The sequence below is a fragment of the Stegodyphus dumicola genome, chromosome 1 (assembly GCF_044657685.1).
Source record: "Stegodyphus dumicola isolate Sdum_Otavi_A_Nest chromosome 1, ASM4465768v1".
Taxonomy (NCBI): Eukaryota; Metazoa; Arthropoda; class Arachnida; order Araneae; family Eresidae; genus Stegodyphus; species Stegodyphus dumicola.
Window position 1 is genome coordinate 236,858,057 of NC_140768.1, and position 20,521 is coordinate 236,878,577.

The following is a 20,521-nucleotide window of genomic DNA, read 5'->3' on the forward strand; positions in this document are numbered from 1 at the left end:
TCATAGGTACACTTGGGCCAAACAAACAAGGTTTAACTTTAGGCGGGAAAAAAATCAATATTCATAGAAACGTAGAATTTATTTCGAATAATACAATAATTAACATATATATATATATATATATATATATTTATATAGAAAAGAACAAGAAAAATTTAATGTTTACGTCCTGATACTTGATACAATAATAAACATATATATATATATATATATATATATATATATATATATATATATATAGAAAAGAACAAGAAAAATTTAATGTTTACGTCCTGATACTTGACATCTCTTCTCTGCTATTATCTTTCCTATTTCGGGAGAAATTTTGTTTGCAGTGATAACTTTCAACGCTGACCCAAGATGAGCATCATTAATACGGTTTCTAATAGGAGACTTATTACCTTTCATGACTGAAAATAACTGCTCGCACCGATAAGTGCTACCAAACATGGAAATACTTTCATATGCGAATTTTTGAGTATTTTCAAACCTGGCTGGTAAATATTTGTAAAATTCAGGCACGCCCACTTCAATGAATTTTGCTTTCAAATTTGAGTTGCATTGAATCTCGATCACCTCCATTTGCATATGGCTAGGTACTAAGTCAATACTTATTGAGAAAATCGAAGAAAACAAAAAAGATTTGTCTTCGAGGGAACTAAAATCATTAAACCTCGTTTCAAATTCAGTTGTTAAATTTGCAACTTTTTCTGCGTATTTTTGATACGAACAGGTATAATCTAAACTTGATTTATTTATGCTGCACGTCGGGAAGTGCGTCAAATCTTCATTTTTAAGTTGTTTTTCCCAAAGAACTAGTTGACATTTGAATGCTTTAATTATGTCAAACATGTTCGTAATGATATGATCTTTACCTTGTAACGATAAATTTAAATCGGTTAAGTGTTTGGTTATATCAACCAAGAAAGATAAATCTTGTATCCATATTGGATCGTAAAACAAACTTACGTCTTGATTTTTCGTTTTTAAAAACTGACATATTTCTTCTTTCAAATCCCAGAATTGTTTGAGAATCTTGGAGCAAAGATAACCAACGTACCTCGGTATAGTAGGACAAACCCGAATATTCACTATCTAACTCACTTAAGAAAGCAGTGAATTGACGCTGATTTAAACCTCGAGATCTTATAAAATTTATAACTTTTTTTATATATGACAAAACATTCTCCATATTTATTACTTTCGTGCATAGAACTTCTTGATGTATAATACAATGCATATGATGAATGTTTGAACCGTGAATTTCACTAATTTTTTTTCTTAGTAATGCTACGAAGCCCTTGTTTCTCCCGGTCATTGATGGAGAGCCATCTGTAGCTACAGAATTTAATTTTGCCAAAGGTAGATTGTATTTCTGCAGAAGTCCAAAAACACAAGTAAATATATCTTCTCCTGTGGTAGTACCAGGCATGGGTATTAGTTCCAGTAATTCCTCAAAAATGTTAAAATTCTTGTCACAAGAACGAAGAAACACTGCTAATTGAGATTTGCCAGTAATGTCCGTGCTCTCGTCACAGGCAATGGAGAAACTTTCGAAACTAGATGATTTTGCTTTGATCTGATAACTTAAATTCGCGGCTAAATCAGTAACTCTTTCCGCAACTGTATTTCGAGACAATGAAATTGATTGAAAAGCCTTCACATTTCCAGGACAAACAATTTCTCCAGCTTTCACTAGGCATTCCTTGATGAAATCACCGTCAGTAAAAGGCTTCGAATGTTTAGCTATCAACTCGGACAAGACGTAGCTTGCATGTACCGCCGCTTCACTTTCTTGCAATACTAAACATGGACTGTTGCTTTTTCACTCCTAACTTGAGCTCTTTCAACTTTTCTTCTCTCATTAATCCTTCGTAATTGTTATATTTCGATTTGTGTTGTTCGTAATGACGTTTAATATTATATAACTTTAGTACATTAATAGTATTATTACATATCAAGCAGATTATTTTATCTTTTATTTCACAGCAAAATATTTTAATTCCCATTTTACTTGGAATATTCTATGTTCGTCAGCGATTATTCCTTTAATTTTACTACCACTTGGTTTTGATATAGACATACTGAATACAAAGGGCTGGAATAAACACGGTTAACGTTAAAAAGTTAACAAAAATTTATTCTTTCCACAAGAGATAAATCAAAATGCTGAAATATTTCTTCAAAAATATTCTAACAATATCACAAAATGTCAAACGTTTAGCAAAAATCAATTCAAAACAGAGAAACTAATTCTATCTCACAGCGAAATCGCTACAAATCAGTCACAGCATTAAGTAAACAAACAGTTCGCTAGAACTACAGCTACTACTGAGATGAGTTGTTTGTTCTCGGCTTTTATGAGCTTTATATTTAATTTCTCGAATATACTGGAAACATCTATAAATATCTGGATTTTTGTGGATGGCAACAGCAATTACGAGATATTTATTTATTAGGTATTAAATGCAAGCGCTGTTCTATTTTTAGCCTTCCAACGCAGCTGTCTTTTCAAAAATCGTCTGCGTTGCTAAAGCAACATGAAGCAAATCTAATTACAATTCTAAATAAAAAAACCAACTAAATAAATAACTATGAAATCCGTAACAATATGAATTAAGTAATAATTAATAATAAAGCAAAGTGCATGCACATGCATGCACCAATATATCATACAAAACTATGATTGGAAAACTGAGACCATGAGTTCGGCCACATTCGGCTATCGGGGATGCGTACAAGTTCTGAGTGAACGTGTCCCTCAAAAGCCGAAGGTAGCTGAACGCAAGCTACTCACATGCATTTGTAATTTAAGTAGTGTGTGTGTCAGCTCCCTGTGAGTAATCTAACAACACTGAATAAATTATCGTTAATTACTTAGCAATAAACATTTCATTTTTTTCTTCGTCGATATGTTATTTTACTATTATATATTGTTATTTGCCGATATATTGGCCGGGCCGCAAAAATATTTGTTGTGGGCCGCATGCGGCCCGCGGGCCGCGAGTTTGACATCCTTGGTTTAAAGTTTTGCTAACATATATAATAGTTTACATTACGCTTACAAAAACTATTTTTGCCCCATTATCTGCATAAATTCAATATCCAGCAGTTCTGAACTTGCCATATAATCGTAGTTTTACAGCATTTCGTATGTACAGACAAGATACACGTTTCATACATGTATAGAGCGATGCGAAACAGGACTTCTAGTTCAGATAAGAGTTCTACAGACAAATATTAAGAAGCTGATAACGGTGTTAGTTGTTAGCACCGGTATAGATCAATTAAATTAAAAAATAATACTCACATTATATTTAATATGGAAATAAAACACAAAAGCCTTCCTTCCCAGTCGCTGTCAATCACTGAACTGTCGTTACGATCCTCCACAGTGCGGCTGAAAGGAAAAAACATATTCGCTACAGCAATCAAAATTACAGACAAGGAAAATCTGACTACGACAAGCAAGTACACGACTTCAGAACAACGTTAAATTATTAACAAAAAGAACACGCCGAGAACATGAATGTAAACAAATAAAACAGTGACAAATTATAAGTAGCAAGAATCTGTGTAACATGAGTAAATTTGCATAGATATAGTTTTGAACGTTTCTCTTGAACTGCTGGAGTAAACATGATGGCAACCCTTGTCTATGAGAGAACAACAGAGAAAAACTGGAAAAGTTTCTAGCTAATTCATAGAAAAACCGACGCTTACTACCGTAGCGTAGGACCCGGGTTCGAATCCCAGAGAAGGCATGTATGTGTTTAAATGTATAGTGTCTGTGCGGCATGAGGGCATTCTAAATACGCGGGGAGCCAAATGTCCTCTCGAAAAATTGGTGATAGATGAAGAGGGGTCGATCGCCACGCAGTGAGCAGTTGTGCCGCCAATGAATGACTATTCAACTTATGTTCACTTTGTGGAGGATATCTACTATACAAAGAGCATTACATACACAGCGTTTTACATAGAATATACATTGTGACAATAATTATGCTGTGGGAGACCTTCGGATCCGTACCCCCTTCATCAAAATTGGGGGGGGGGAACTGAGAAAAGTCGTACTGTCTGTATGGTGCTCAAGGCTTTGCCAACGACAGGCATAATTTTGCACAGGATGAAATTCGTGGGCTTGTGCTGATGTTACCGTCACACAAATGAGATAAGTCACAACACGCAGACAAAGTCACTTGGCGTTCCTAGCTCCGTTACCGAATTAGATTTCCTGAAGGTATTCATAAAAATCTTATAGTTCTGGTTAATGCTCCCAATTCTAACCTACAGTCAGCATGTTAAGAATTTTATATTTTTCATTTTTTTCTGTCAATAGAACTGACAGAAGCTTAGTTTCCGTTGTTTAGTTAGAGCCTTCTCGAATTTTTCTCTGCATTTCTCGAGTAGGCATGTTTCTTTTCAGCAAGTTTTCCCCAACTGAAAAAGGAAGGTCTGTTTATACAAAACTACAGTTTTTTCTTTAACTTTAGAATTGAAATCTTGCCATGAAATAAATTTTTGTAAATATTTGTGTCTATTTAACTACATTTTTTCCTTCTGTGTCTTGTTATAATGTTTTGCATTGTTTTTACTTATTTATTTATTTATTTGTTATAATGTGGTTGGTGGTTTTACGGCGTATGTTTGAATAATTAAATTTGTGGCCACATATTTTATCTATAAATGCTTATTATTCTAAAGAATTATAGATATGTTAATTCTGAATCCAATAACATTTAAACCGCTAAAATAGATCAACTTACAATGTGAGATATGGCAGTACCTCCTTTAAAGGGGAATGCTTAAGCAGGATGTAAGGAGATATACTGGAAAATGGCAGAAGCGATTCAAACAAGCTTTTGGTAACAATTTTTTACGCCAAGTTGGCGAAAAATAGACAAATGTTGCAACTTTGCAAACGTTTTGGCAATTTCGGGAAAACTCATTGAAGCTCTAGAAGTAATTTTTCTTTCGCAGTACCATATAAATGTGGCTTTGATAGCCAGCAATAATAATTTGCTAGTCAGTTTCCAGCAAGACTGCGGTTCTAATAGTTAGCTAAATTGCGTTTTAGAGTTTACTCTGTGAATGACATTCGGAATTTACGCTGTTTCACATATGTTAAGGAAGATCTGTCTATTATATATAAATTGTCAAAATATTTTCGCCCATCTGGAACGATTATTTAAAAAGGTATCCACGAGCATGTAAAACCTCGATCAAATCTATCAGCTACCTTAAGCTGAGCGTTGAAAAAAAACATTTCCGGGAATCGTTACTTTCAGCACATGTGTTTGGTTGGCTTACACTAAGACCTTCCAGATGTGCATTCTGCTTATTCCACTATGCGAGAGAAAACATGCGCCGCGAAACATTTTCACATGTGTCGCAAAATGTCTCGTGTACGGACTCGAGAGAGTGTATCCAACGCTACTGTTTCGGCTAAAAGCCTTACAAATTAAAACGGTACTGAAGGAAAACCGTTTCTCAAAAAAGTTTCTTCTAGCGTACTGCCAAATATGATAATCCCATAGCATATATCGAAAGAGAATGTTAAGGAAAGCGAAAGGATACTCACTTTCGCTTCTCTTCATATAATGCGTAGACAGCTGCAAGACAAATAGAAACTAAATTAGGAAGAACACGAGGATGAGGGCAGGTGCTCGAAACTCCATGAATGCTATAAAAGGAAAAGAAAAAATACATTAATTACCATACAAAAGTGTTATTGAAATTTAAAGAAAGGAAACTTTTACTATTTAAACATATATGACAATGCCGTGCTCAGGCACCTCCCTTAAATTTTGTAAATAGTGTATATATTTACTTAAAAAAAATATGCCAAAAAAAATTTTTTTTCTAAAATTCTACTCTTATTTTTTGTATTGTGCAATATTCTGTGTACCTATATTTAGCAGTACTTTTGTGTCTAATATATATTATCTGTTGTACTCATGTGTCTATGTTTATAATAGATGTTAACTGTAAGGCACTGATTTTGGTGATAAAAGGCATTTCTTTTGCGCACTTACCTTGCACATCTCTTCACTTCCAAGCGTTTCGATCAGCTTAGCTATTGGATTCGTTCGGCTACAAAGACTGTTTCAGATTTTGTTTCACATCTTTACTGAACTCTTATGTGATTTTTATTGTCATTCATTCCCAAGTACTTTTGTGGACCGTGCTTAAAACAATTTCGAACTTTCATATGTTAGAAAATCGGCTACAATGTTATTCACGGGGTAGCACTCTGCGCGGGAACTTGCATTGCAAGACGACGTCTTGTCTGAGCCGACAATTCATTCGAGAATTTTCGAGTATCTATTGCTATTAATACAGAAAAGTGCCCGTAAAATAATGCTGTTCTGTAGAATTTTTAACGGATGCGTAAACGAGAGTTAGCCGAAATTGAAAACATCATAAATACTTATATAGTATCTATTCTAATGTTAAAAATTAACGAAACAGAGTTACCATAAAAAAAATAGACTGAATGCTTATAAATGTAAAAGTTTTTGTTTGTACAGGGAAGTATTTAGTATAATTTTATACAGGAAACATTCAAATTTATGACCTTTACTTTCGTTTTCTTCATGTCAGTGTCACGCGAAACATTGACATCAGTCTGACTAGAAATATGCCCGCTAATCAGATAGAAGACGCGTTTTGTATACTTGCAAATTCGCTTACTGTTATAAAGCGTCGTTTTAAAACACGGCACGGACGAAAAATCTCACTTAGCAATGGATTGGCCATTCAGTATAGCGAAACATGACTCTGGCATTTTGACCATGAAGAAGTCTAGAATTAGCAACGTATGGCTTGCGAGGATGACCGAATTTTAGTTCTTCTTCCCTTATAAGTTTGGACGATCATAAAGAATGTATTACAATATCTGCTGCGATTTTTGACATGAATAAGCTCAGACGTATTTGAGCAGAACCGGACTTTCGCATTAACAACTGTCGTGTTACAAATGTTTACATGAACTTCATTACACAGTTTTCTAGCTCTCATTCTGTTAAACTTTGAAAGTGTTTATTCTGTATTTTATATGCGAGTTCATTACAGGGCAAGTCTAGTCTAACATTGAGGAAATGACTATTTCGGTAAATTGGTGAAATATCGCCAAGCTGTCGACAGTTTTCACAATTACTTTTGTTGCTAAATTTGGCGAGAAATTGGCAAAACTTGGTGGCATTTTGGACCGGTCCCTGTATGACTGATAACTGTTACTGGCATTGCTATTGATTAACTATTATTGAACCCGTCATGTAACTGTAACCGTGTCTGGCCTTTCGATGCAATTGAGATTTCTAGGCGGTCGGGGGGAAATTATATGAGACTGGAAACAGCACCAGTTTTTCAGTTTAGTTCAGCCTGAGTTCGGAGTACTGAGAGATCTCCATAGAGGCTTCGCTTTTTTAGATGCGCTTTGCATTGCATTATGATTAGCGTTCTTAGTAGTTAAACGTAACTACTGATTGTACTTTGTGATATTGAGAAGAGCTGTACAAGTATTTTTGTGAAAAGCTCCAGAACTGTAAATTGTTTCTGCTGGTAAAAATAAATTTTATAAAGCTATCATCGGTTCTGTGTGCATTCAGTCATTACGAACTCGTACGCACGCAACAATACTAAAGGTCTCATTTCTACACTAATACTTTTTCTAGATATATTAAACAACACAAGAAGATTGCACAATTACATTCAAGAAAAAAGAAATGCTTACTTTCCGATGAATTTTTCCAGAACTTTCTTTCCGTCATTTTGATAACTTAGCGCTTGTATGTACTCCTGAACGAAAATCCTAGTTTTTGGATATTTACCAAAGTCCTAAAAGTTAAAAAAAAAAAAAATATGCATGAAAAAGAAGGTGGAAAGTTACATTTGAAAGTATAATGCAATATTCTGCAAGCTTGAAATTTTTAACAATAAAGAGTGTGTCAATCTCAACCCGCATTATATAATAAGCGATAAAGATATTTACTGTTGGCAAGATAATGCACGTATTTAACTCAAAATCTTAAAGAAAAAAAAAGAGAGAACGTATTATCTTTTTTACTTAGATATAACAATACAATTGGAAGAAATTTTGAAATCTGACAACGTTTAGTTTTTTTCCAAATTACCACATAGGCGCTCATTGGCTATAACATTTTACTTCCTTCAGCTGCTAGAAAACGTTATTAGCCGAAGTTATAAGAAGCGATTTGCTGACGAATTGAGCAATAATAAACAGAACTGTAATGACAAACTGCGTGAGCGAATAGCCCTCAATCTGGCTTGGTCGCGCAGAAGGACAAATAAAGTCCTAGAAATCTTCTCATCATTCTTAGTTTAATTGAAAGCGAAGTGTTTGTTATACGACTTGCAAAAATTTCGGAAGAATATAATATTTTTGAACTTTGGAATTTTAAGGGCCTGAAAAGTACATAATATTACATATTGCGATACAACTAAGAAAACCTACTTTTGAAATGAACTGCTGAGCAAATACGTGTAAAAACTTATGAAACGGAAAGAATTATAAATGACTAAACAAATTTCACTTCAAATAACTTTAAGCTTTAGTAAATTCTTAAATTCTGTTCTTTGATACGGTAAATCTCGAAGACAAAATGAGAGTAATCAAACTAAATGAGCATTTAATGTTAAATCTCTCTTTTTGTCCTTAAAAGAAAGAAACGAAAATAAAAGAAAGAAGCAAAGAAATAGCATTTCTAAAATGGCACAAGACTTCTATAGTAAGACCATTCGCTTTGCAAATAATTCTTTCTAGCAAAGAAAAATAATCATAAAAATCAATATCAGAGAAATCTATACGGAAGGAGAAGAAACAGTATGCTGTATAATGATGTCAAACGGAAATCACATGATGCCCAAGGAAGAAAGGGAATTTACTGTTCCGCTAAAAGTCACACTGCAGCTTTTAGAAAAAATCTTCTACCAATTCTTATTTTAAGACAGGGCGAAAACTTTATTTTATAATCTTTGAAAATTTAAAAACTTTACAAACGGATGCATTTTCTGATTTTTTTAATTAAGAACACAGATACAAAACTACTCGTGTTCCACGAAGTATTCGACGATGCTTACAAATGGAAGTAAGTAATTCATAGTACACGGAAATATAATTCAACAAAAAACATATCTAGGTCTGGAGAGAGCAAAGAAAAAGTATAAAATACAAATACTATTATAATAAATACTAAAATATATCATGAATAATTAAACTACGTTAATAATCCTATAACAGAAAACAAACCAACTTAATAATAATGAAATAATACTTAAAATAATACTAATTCAAAGGAAAAATGATACAATCAACAGTATAATACATCAATATATAACGTAATTATACAGTGACACATTTTCTGATGTTGGTATTGGAAATTAATGGACGTAAAGCGAGTAAATCAGTAAAATGATGTATAGTTTTAGTATAAATTTTATTTAAAAGATTCTTGTGCGCTCCATTCGATGATGTTAACAGTAAAATTCTGAGATTTTGAATTTGTTCAATAATAGAAGAAATGTGCGAAAATTCGATAAGAGATTGTTTTACCATTAAATAAAAACTTTAAATCGATTTTTTGGAAAAATGTTTCAAAATGCAAACCTACATCTTTCCTCGTTTCGTAGCACTGGGCCTTTCATTGTCTTCGCTATGCGAGAATTCTCACACTCGCTAGATCCTTCATTTTATAATAATAGAGACTGTCCACATGCAATATAAATATGACACGAAAATGAAGTGCTTGGTGATTAATTACTTAGCTGATTTATCCACCTGAGTTGACGAACAGGGTTACATTTTTAACCGGATTACAATTTCCATGGTCAAGTTTCAGGAATTTTCAGCGAATGTCGAATAAATCAGCTAATTTTGGATTTTTTTCAGTTTAAGAGGAGCTTAAATTGCGCCGGAGCCTGGCTTCTGTATTTCTTAGTTTTTGGGATAAATCATAATTCTAGACGGAGCGCACCGAAGCCGTAAATAAGAAGGTTCCGGCACTTTTTTTATGTAACTGAACAACAATTTCAGTAGAAATCTGATCTCGAAAATTTTATTTTTAGTAATAAAATTATATTAAAAATCGCTTATTAAATTTTAATTTATCTCTGTACATTTCATTTAATTTTAACCATTTACTTACTTTAATCATTAATTATTTAACTATAATTTAATTAAACAATAATTACTTATTAGATAACAACACAAATATTAATTATTAATATTAATATAATGATTATTAATGAATCTGGTAATAATTAACTATTTAATTTTTAAATTATTAATGATTTTAATGGCATTTTATTTATTTATTTACTCTTGTTCCTCTTTACTGACGGTCTTGTATAGGGCTCTGGCACTTCTAATTTTAGAAATTAAGCCCTGGTTTAATGTCTATTATAATAATTAACATATTTTTTGTATTTTTGTATCTGTGTTAATTACAAAAATATTCACATTTGTTCAGTTATTTCCAGAACTGATGAGCAGATTTAAATCAAATTTGTTATGGACATAACCTGATATCATACAAAAAATACACCATTGAATAATCATGGAATATTTAAATTATCGTGCGTAAGGTTCCTTGGAGCCGGAAGGTCTGACACTGAGGTTGCATGATCGAATAAAAAAGAACAATACTAGGAGGCATGGTTCTATATAATCATACAGAACTGGAAATAAGGCAGTTTTTGAGACTCAGTGGCAGTCAGTCCCAATTTAGCAATGTTGTTTTCACGGAGAGTTTGCTAAGTTCTGGAAAGCTGACTGGCCAATCTATGCAGTTAAAATTTTCACTTTCCAGAAAATTATCCTCTAGAATAGTTTCCTGTGTGCATGCTGTTCTCCATAAAAATAAAATAACGGCTAACTGTAACTCTGAAAAAGGGAAACACAAGGCTCTAAGATCTCTTACCTGCACATCGCAGAATTCACAAAGCCTCTCAAAGTTTTGTGCGCGCGTAGAGCATGATGACTGCCCAGACCTTCAAACCTCCAGTGTCGCTCTGAGACAGGTAGTTATCTCCAGTATGGGTATCTCCAGATGAAAGTACGTTAAGAATCAATGATTAGAATGAATAGGGACTCAGCAGAGAAGAAAACTGTCTCCTACTGATGCTTGGGGTCAAAGTCGACTTAATTGCACCAAGTAAACGGGCTTTCATGTGCGCTTAGTCAATGGGATGTAAGCTGTACCCCCTTTTGGAAGCAGACGTGACCTTAGAACCCTTAGTTTGCCTTTTTAGAGGTGCAGTTAACCATCAGTTAATTTTAAGGACAACAACCTCTGTTTACATTGGGATAAACTGGTGGGCAATTTTTTGGTAAGTGAGGATATTAATCAGATGAAACGGCCAGCCAGATCTCCAGACATAAACCCTACATGTAGCGTACGGCACGTACAGCATGTCTGAGACTCTATTTTGAGGGCAACTGACAACCGCATTTTCCCTCCCAGAACCCAGCAGGATCTGAAAATAACATTATTGCAGGAATATACAGGATTATAAATTGCTTCATTTCCAGTATGAAGTCACGTTGTGAGTGCTGCATGACTGACTGAAGGAGCCGCAGCCTTATTAGCCTCCATTTTTGTTCTATCTTACAATCTCTGTTTCCTGTGCCGATGAGCTTTATGAAAGATCATGAGTGTATAACACGACTATAGTGTTACGCCTGCTTTTGTATAGTATCAACCTATGTCGATGACCCAATGATGTGCCATAGGACCTCTTCGTGGCTAGACGGGTGCGGACCAAATTTTGTTAAACTCTGTTCATCAGTTGTGCAGATAATCCACCAAATGTCAATGGTTTTCTTTGTTAAAGCAGCCACTATATAAATAGCATTTGAAATCTGCCCCTTAGTTCATTAAATACAATGGTCACTTTAACAAGGGTACCTTTCAGTATTTATATAGAATTTTTAATTCATACCTTTTGTCAGTTTCATATTACTTCTTTCTTACAGTAGCTTAGTTTACTAAATCAAGAAAAATGTAGTCTTTGTGTGTTACACATTTTTAAATATTCTTTCTTTTTTGGAGGTATTGTCTTACTTTATCCTTTTCCTTCTGTCTTAATTTTGAACAACAGTGTATTTAATTAAGCCGATTTCATTTATATTCGTTCGTTTAATATTTTGAGAAAATACTTGTTATTAGTAATACTTGTTATTTATTTGTAGAGTAAATTAAAGAACAATAGCCTCCAAATGGGACAATTTTCTTAAATAACGTGATTTTAATTCCATTCTTCTTAACTCTTGGAATAAATACTCACTACTACTACTGTAACAAATTATCGATTAAATGATTAAAGTTAAAAAGAAATAAAACATACCATGTTGTGCTTGAGAATTCTTTGTACAATAGGTGTGAACATTTCAAGAACCACTCGAGACCTGGGATTTTCACGACAATACTGCAATAAATAAGTAAATATTTTTAAAATTAGCCCTCTGAAACAAAATACAATGTTTAGAGTTATTAAATTTAAATAGAATTAATTTTGATTATCTAGACTAGATCTAGATTTTGATTATCTAGACTAAATCATAAAAACAACCTTGTATTTAGCGTAAGTATATTGAAACACTCAATCGATTTCGAGGGCAGCTAAAGGTCCCTCCTCATCAGGAGAAAGAAATACCTAGAAAGAAGGTGTGTGTGTGTGTAATTATGGCAAAGCCTCGAGGGCTATCTGCCTAAGAGGAGGGGTGCCTTCGTGGAGGACTTTCTAAGGGAAACTGGCTCGTATACACGTTACACATGGGGAAAACCACGAAAACGCCCATGCAGCCAGCCCGTTCGCGGGATTCGAACCTCGGACCGAACTACCAGTGTTCAGCGACTTTACCGCTCGGCCGCTGGTGGGCCCCTAGAAAGGAGGAAAATAAAGGGGAAGACGTCTCAGGAACACGTGGTTATAAACGGATTTTTAATCAGGGCTACTTTTACTGAGCCAGGCTATCTGATCAAACATGTAACAAAAGGACAAGAAAAATTAGTTAAAAATAGTTAAAAATAGGGATAGGGATTATTAGTTAAAAATAGTTAAAAAATTAGTTAAAAATAGGGAGCGAAGGGGCAACTGCACCTTCACGCTCAAAATCTGAACTTCGAATAATGGAAAGCAACCACTGAACGGATTTTTATACCCTCTGGTAGTACCAAACGCGAGGAGGTAACGCCATCTATCGGCAAAAATAACTGAATTAAAATAGTAGAATTTTAAAGGCATTAGGAAGGACTGGATTGGACTTCAAATAATTAACTAAACATGCTAAATCTTTGTGAATGTGAAAAGCCTCAAGAAAATCCAATTCACCTATGGAAAAAGCCTTTTGGATAATTTTTGCAGACCCAAAGTCAAAATTATGGTTAAATGTCCAACTATGATACGCTATTGAAGACTTGTTAATTTCGCCTTTCCTGACATAAGATTCATGTTCTTTGATCCGAAACTTCAACGCTCTTTTTGTTTGGCCAATATATCTTAAACCACGCTGACACGATATACTATAAATTCCCCAAGAATTCAAGACAGACACGCAATCTTTTAGAATCGAAGGGTGAATTTTAATAATACGGGAGAAACCGACTTGAAAATTGAATTTCTGGAGAAGGCCAGTGTAACTCTGATTAAAAATCCGGTTATAACCACGTGCAGTGCTGATAAGGGCCACGTGTTTCTGAGACTTCTTCCCCTTTATTTTTCTTCTTTCTAGGTATTTTTTTCTCCTGATGAGGAGCGACCTTTAGCTGCCCTCGAAATCAATTGAGTGTTTCAATATACTTACGCTAAATACAAGGTTGTTTTTACGATTTTGTTTGATTATCTAATTTGAATAGAATTAATTTTGATTATCTAATTTGAATAGAATTAATTTTGATTATCTGATTTGAATAACTTGATAGTGTATGAATATCAGCCAATTTCCTTTTAAAAGTTCTCTAAGAAAGCATTTCTCCTCTAGTAGGGAAAACATATTTTGCCTTAATCTTAATAACCCAATCATCAGCAATGAACAAAAATACCCTTTCCGTAAAAATCAAACAGCAAGTAACTTCTATGTCTCTGCATTATTAATAAATGTACTCAAAAATTCACTAAGAACATAAAACATAAAAATAAACAAATAGCATTTTGAACTGCGCAAGAAATTTCTAGATCCGATTATTTTTAGTTTGTCATCCAGTCAGCTAATAAGTATAAGTAAGTTTAAAAAATAAAGTATCTACAAATCATCACATGACGATAACATCGCAGACATGATTTTTTTCAGGTTTTAGTCATTGTAAATGGATATTCCCCTCATGATTTGTGAGCGCAAGATGGAAAGAAGAATAATTTTTACTTTCATATTTTTTATTAACTAAATAATTTTTGCTGAGAAAATAAGAAGGAAACTTAAGCATAGAAAATTAATGCAACTTGTAACACTTAATAAAATTTTAAAATGACATAGTTAACTAACAAAGGCCATTAATAAATCATTTTTATTAAGTTTTTACTGGAAATTTTTCATGAAAAGTGTAATAAGTCGCATTTAATTTTCTATGCTTAAGTTTCCTTCTTACTTTTTCAGCAAAAATTTATTAGTTAATAAAAAAATGTGAAAGTAAAAATTATTTTTCTTTACATCTTGCGCTCATAAATCATTATGGGAATAATCATTTACAATTATTAAAACCTGAAAAAAGCATGTCTGCGATGTTATCGTCATGCGATGATTTGTATATACTTTATTTTTTACCGCGATATTTTCGACGAAGATGTTTTTAAACTGCGAAGTTTTTGAACCGCTTTATTTTAGACGACGAAGTTTTGTACCACGATGTTTTAGAACTGCGAAGTTTTCTCTTTGCGATGTTTTCTCCCACGATGTTTTGTAGCACGACGTTTTCGCCTTACGTTGTTTTCTCCGCGACGTTTTCGTCCGCGATGTTTTTGCCGCGATGTTATCGGCGGACACCATTCCACTCAGCCAAACAATGCCCAAATTTTGATGCCAAGCTTCGTCATTCATGTCCACGACTGCTAAAATATCACACACACACACACACTACACACATATATATACTTTTATTAACGAAATAATTCTTATAAATATTTACCTCAATGTTTTGAGAAACTTGAAAACTATAAGAAAGAACAGATTATTTCTTATGTTTAAGCTTTCCTTGACTTCTGTTGTTTCGTCAGCTCCACTTCCTAATGTAAACGGTTGGCTGGTTATTTGAATATTGCAAAGCAGACAACGTCTATCTACATTAAGGTGGTGTATTTTATTATGGCAAAGCACACTAGGGCTATCTGCCTAAGGGGAGGGATGCCTTTCGTGGAGGACTTTCTAAGGGAAACTGGCTCGTATACACGTTACACATGGGGAAAACCACGAAAACGCCCATGCAGCCAGCCCGCTCGCGGGATTCGAACCTCGGTTCGAACTACCAGTGTTCAGCGTCTTTACCGCTCGGCCGCTGGTGGGCTCCTATCTACATTAAGGAAAGCGATGCTTTTATGTCAGATATTTTAATGGGAAATTGGCTCGTATTCACGTTAAGCACATGGGAATCCACGGAAACCAACCATGTAGCCAGCCCGTTAACCTGGCTTAGAACACAGGACGAACTATTAGTATTCAGCAGTCTTTAACCGCTCGGCCGATGGTAGGGCAATAATGTAAATGAAATGAGTTTAAATAATGAGCGATAATGTAAGTTTAAAGAGCCATTTTGGTAACCAAGCTGATGCGTAGGAATCTTGAATTTTCCCATTGCTGCGATGTCTACTGATGCATGAATTTTGCTCTTGAAGTTACGTGAGAAGGTGAGTTAGCAGAGGGGGCAGGTTCTTAGTTTAACACTCTGATGTTATGAAGAACTACTATTTTATAGAACTACAACTCTACTTGGCAAATATCTTTAAATAATTACAAACATCAAATCTTTTATGTTTTGTATTAGAATTCGATTTCTTACAAGTATTGCAAAACGACCCCATGAAAAAGTTCGTTGTACAACCAAAGTTGGGGTAAAAAATAGTTGTAAGCTTTGCCTACTTAAAAGAACCAGATAGCTTGTTTACATTTTTATTTCAGCATATTCCTCGCATTAACTTTCATGAGTTCTACATAAAATGCTTCGACATATAATTGTATACAAATGTATAGTTGCGCATTATAGGAAAGTTAACTTATTAGATTATATTTATCTAAAAATTTATTAATTAAAATAGTAATATGCTAGTAAGTTTCCAAAATGATTCCTTTTTACTTCCTTGTAAGTAGTAAAGGAAGTATTGTAATCGGGAAATTTTTCGGGTCTCATATTTCAACAAAAATATCCATTTTGACCGCTATCGTATGCAATTTAACGATGTTCTTGTGGGACATTTGTACGTAAGAACAGAATAAAGGACTCTTTTTCCCAAAACGGGTTGCAAAAAGGATTTAAAAAGGATTCAGAAGAGATATTTTGTGGCATCTGTACGTACGTATCTCGGAAAACTCAACAACAAGTAGCCTCAGAACGTTGAAATTTTGTGTATAGGACTGCTATGACATGTAGCTGTGCACCTCCCTTTTAGGTTGCAATCGTTCGCACCAAAAGTATATATATGAAACTCTGTTACTCTGCTTCGTGAGCTCAGTTTTTTCATTCTTATATGTTGGTGAATTGTGCATTTTTTTTTTTTTTTGGCTTTGAAAATGATTGAATAATGTTGCTCTTATCTTTCGATTAAGGTTTTTGTGCCTTTAGTTATTCTGCATGCAATAGTTGTAGAATTATCAATAAATTAAAAGTTGTTTAATTGCGGCTAAATATAATTTTTTACCGTAGCAGCCATATTTGTTTACATTTGAAACTTAGCAGATAATGAATTAAGCCAGTTTCTGCACCTCCGCTGTCTTTTTGCCGAGTGGATCAAAAGTAAACTTTCCTTTGTGCACCAAAAAATCTGCCTTCTTGCCCTCTGGCCAAGTTGCTTGCTTTTGCGTAGAAACTCTAATTTTAATTTTAAACATTTTTTAAAATTTTTTTAACTGTGTTTGGTGTTTTATATTTTTTAATTTTTAATAAAGATATTTTGAGGTTTTATGTAATTTTGCCTTGTCGCGAAGTGAGAACTGAATTAATAGAATGAGAACTATATCTCTAATGAAATTCGCGGAAATAAGTTTAAATGAAATGCAGGGGAAAATGCGTATAATTTAATATCCGTACGAGGAAGTCATGTGTTGCACATACCAGATTTGTTTTTAATTAAGATTTATTTTATCAAAATGTGATTTTCCTTTTTGCTTATAGGATTTCTCTGAAAGAGGTTGATTAGAATGTCAAGAAATTTTTATGAATTGTGTAAAGACTGTATCTGTATCGCATTCTCAATTATTCTGTTTCTGACACATAAGTATTTTCAAAACGGTAATTAAATTTAAAATAGATGAAAATTTTGACTTCTCACTTTTCATTATTTTAATTTAAATTACGATGAGTATGTATGCAATGCTGTTTAAATATATAATTATGCATACCTACAAACGTTAAGGTATAAATATATTTTAATATTTCTTAATACAAAATAATTATTATTTCGAAAATAATGTGCATTTATATGATTTAAAGGTAATTATGCCTTTAAAGATAAGATTTCTCAAAACTGTAATTTTCTTGTTTGCGCGAATGATTTCTCCAAAACAGCTGGTCAGAAATTCAAGTCATTTTGGTCAATAAACTCTAATAACGCAAAGAAACAAATACAGTATTGAATACATCGAAATAAGTACACAAAATTTCAGATCATAAACTAATTTGTTACAAAGATACTGACTGAGCTTTAGAATGTGTTAGATGTTTGGCATATTTAGAGATTTGAAAGGAACCTAACCTGATTACCTGTACTTGTGAGAATAACCTTACATGCACATCGAAGAGACAATAACATAAATTAGCCGGACTGAAATGACTGCAGTTCTTAATCTGATTCATCTAATTCCATCAGAAGTTTATACGTGACCAAACCTAAAGTAAACTAAATTACGTAATATTTGTTTGCTGCCGCCATAAAATTAGGAAAAAATAATTACATTTAGTCTTCAGTTCTCTTAAAAAGACCAAAACAACGATGTTCGTCATTAAACCAAAATAATGAGTGTCTTCGAACTTGTTTATGAACCGAGAATTTTTTGGATCGATATCTAGCCAATCAGGAGACTGTTTCACTAAGCAACGCGGCATCATTAAACATCCCAGCATCATCTATGGCAGAAACAGATAAAGAACTTAAGCGTTCTGAATTGGATGCCAACTAATCAATTTTTATCCAAGGGCGATTTCCTATATAATTAAGGAAGCCTTCAACTAGGATTAGTCTGTATCTCAGGAACAAGGGTATTTCATTTCAAGACATCGGCAAAAGCAAGAAAATTTATCTTCCTGCTTAGCTACCGCAGCAAAAGAGGGCAAATAAAATATCTAATCTTAAAAAAAGGACAATATATAAGGTTAAATCCAATTTCATTTAATGTGAACAATAGTCAGATCTTTTTTCGTCTTAACTATTCAATACCAGTGCTAAGTAAATAAAAAATGCAAGGCAAGTAAAATATCTAACCTTCCGCTTGAAGGGCATAATTAAAACTACTGACAAAATTTACCTTCCGGTTCAAGTGGCATTGATGAACAACAATGATTCAAAGTCAGCAATGATAAGTCTAAAATTGTGACTCCACTAGTCACCAACTGAGCCTAATTTTCAATGGAAGACAACTTTATAATAGAAGACAATCATATTGGCTCAGTAACAAAGGAGTATCACAAAAGCAGACTGACGTTGCCAATCGTCTCTCCAAAACTCAAGATTCACCTTTTTTTTAAGCTTACTTTATTTACATATTTTGTTGGAACAGACGAAACATAACGGCAGATTTTAACAAAGAGATACATTTTTCTTAAAAATAAATCTTACAAACTGTTATGACAGGGGGGAAAACAGCATTTAAAAAAATTCAACAGAACAAATAAATATGCCATATAAATAAATATAAAAATATACCTGCCTAGATAGCTAAATTTTCTCATCAATGAAAAAAAAAAAAAGACAGCAAAACAGAGAATTTCTGATTTCATTTCTTGAACCGATATTAAAATAAAAATGTCAGTGCATTTCAGAAAACAAAGCATAAAGTCTTCTTTTTTTAGAAGCAAGCTACTTTGCGGACAACGTGCTAAAAACTAAAGACAAATAAAAAGAATGAACGTGACTGCAAGGTTTTGCCACAGCCAATTATAGTAAAGCATATGAATAGGCTATCTATCTAAGAGAAACAAACTTCAGTAGTGGAATTTCTAAGGAAACCTATCAGCTATTCACCAACATTAAAAGAAAAAAAGGAAGTTATGAGTTGTGTGCTGGTTAAGGGAAAGCACATGATAGATGTCTACCTAAGAAAAAAAATACCTTCGTAGAGGACATTTTAAGGAAAAATTATTCGTGTTTATACCACATGCAGGGGAAACTCTATGCAGCCAGTTCATTTGCCAAAAGTTAAGCCCGAGAATATGTTAGTTTTATGATTACATGTGTATTTAAGAATCAGAAATTCAAATCACATGAATTTTCTCATTTCAGGAAGTAGTATATTCTCTTTCGCATCGCATTTCATTTATAATGCAATACATAATATAGTAAGACGTAGAATATAAAAAATTGGCAAAATTGGATTTCTATGTATACGTTAGCGCATGAAATATACAAATTAGATGATTGTCCGCGTGTTGTACAAAAGAGGTATACTGAAATTCGGCTGTGTAGTATAATTTAAAATTAACGTGGTTTCTGAGAAATATGAGTATTCTTTATATATAGCACAAAAGTATAATTTAAACGAAAATTGCAGTTAATTGGTAGAATCGAGGAGCAAGGCAAGCACAAATGAAGATCTGAATATTAATCAAAGTATCACATCAAGAACATGGAACTTATTTCTAGGCTATGAATCAGTTAGCAGACAGGCTAGTCAAGGATTACCACGAGAAACAACTGCATTCGAAGATTGTTTATTGTCATTGTCAAAAGGAAAAAAAAAAAAGAGGTTTTTAGATTTTCAGGCAGCCACGGGATCTTGAATCAGACGTTTTACTCGTGTACGAAGACTTTAATAGTTTGGATTTGATGCGAGAAAATTAAAGATATATGTAACATTTACGTCATCTTTCAAAAAAGCTCGTTTAAGGTGGTGATGTCGTCAAGTTTAATGAAACGAAGAGGAATGCGACCGAATACTGTTTACTGACACATCCTGAATATACCTTAAACTGCGGTTCTAGGTGTGTTTTGATCCGAAAGTAAGCGAGATCATGCAAACTGCATTCCCTTGTTCATGAAAGATCTCGTTTCCACCTATGTAGTTTCATGGTTTACGGTGGAATCATTAATCCTTTGCGCTCGAGGCGCTTTTCTGTGCACACTGTCCATTCTGAAGGTTCAG

At 33.6% G+C, this 20,521-nt stretch overlaps 1 protein-coding gene across 1 annotated transcript in view; it reads right to left on the reverse strand.

The window, feature by feature from the left end:
* LOC118193980 (C-Maf-inducing protein-like) overlaps positions 1-20,521 on the reverse strand; it is a 475,282-nt gene that overhangs the window by 77,933 nt on the left and 376,828 nt on the right. Inside the window, exons 7-10 of the mRNA XM_085826581.1 lie at positions 12,367-12,447; positions 7,736-7,839; positions 5,582-5,683; positions 3,311-3,400 (exon numbers count right to left, since the gene is read on the reverse strand). Coding sequence (XP_085682707.1) covers positions 3,311-3,400; positions 5,582-5,683; positions 7,736-7,839; positions 12,367-12,447 — 377 coding nt within the window. The remainder of the gene's footprint in view (positions 1-3,310; positions 3,401-5,581; positions 5,684-7,735; positions 7,840-12,366; positions 12,448-20,521) is intronic.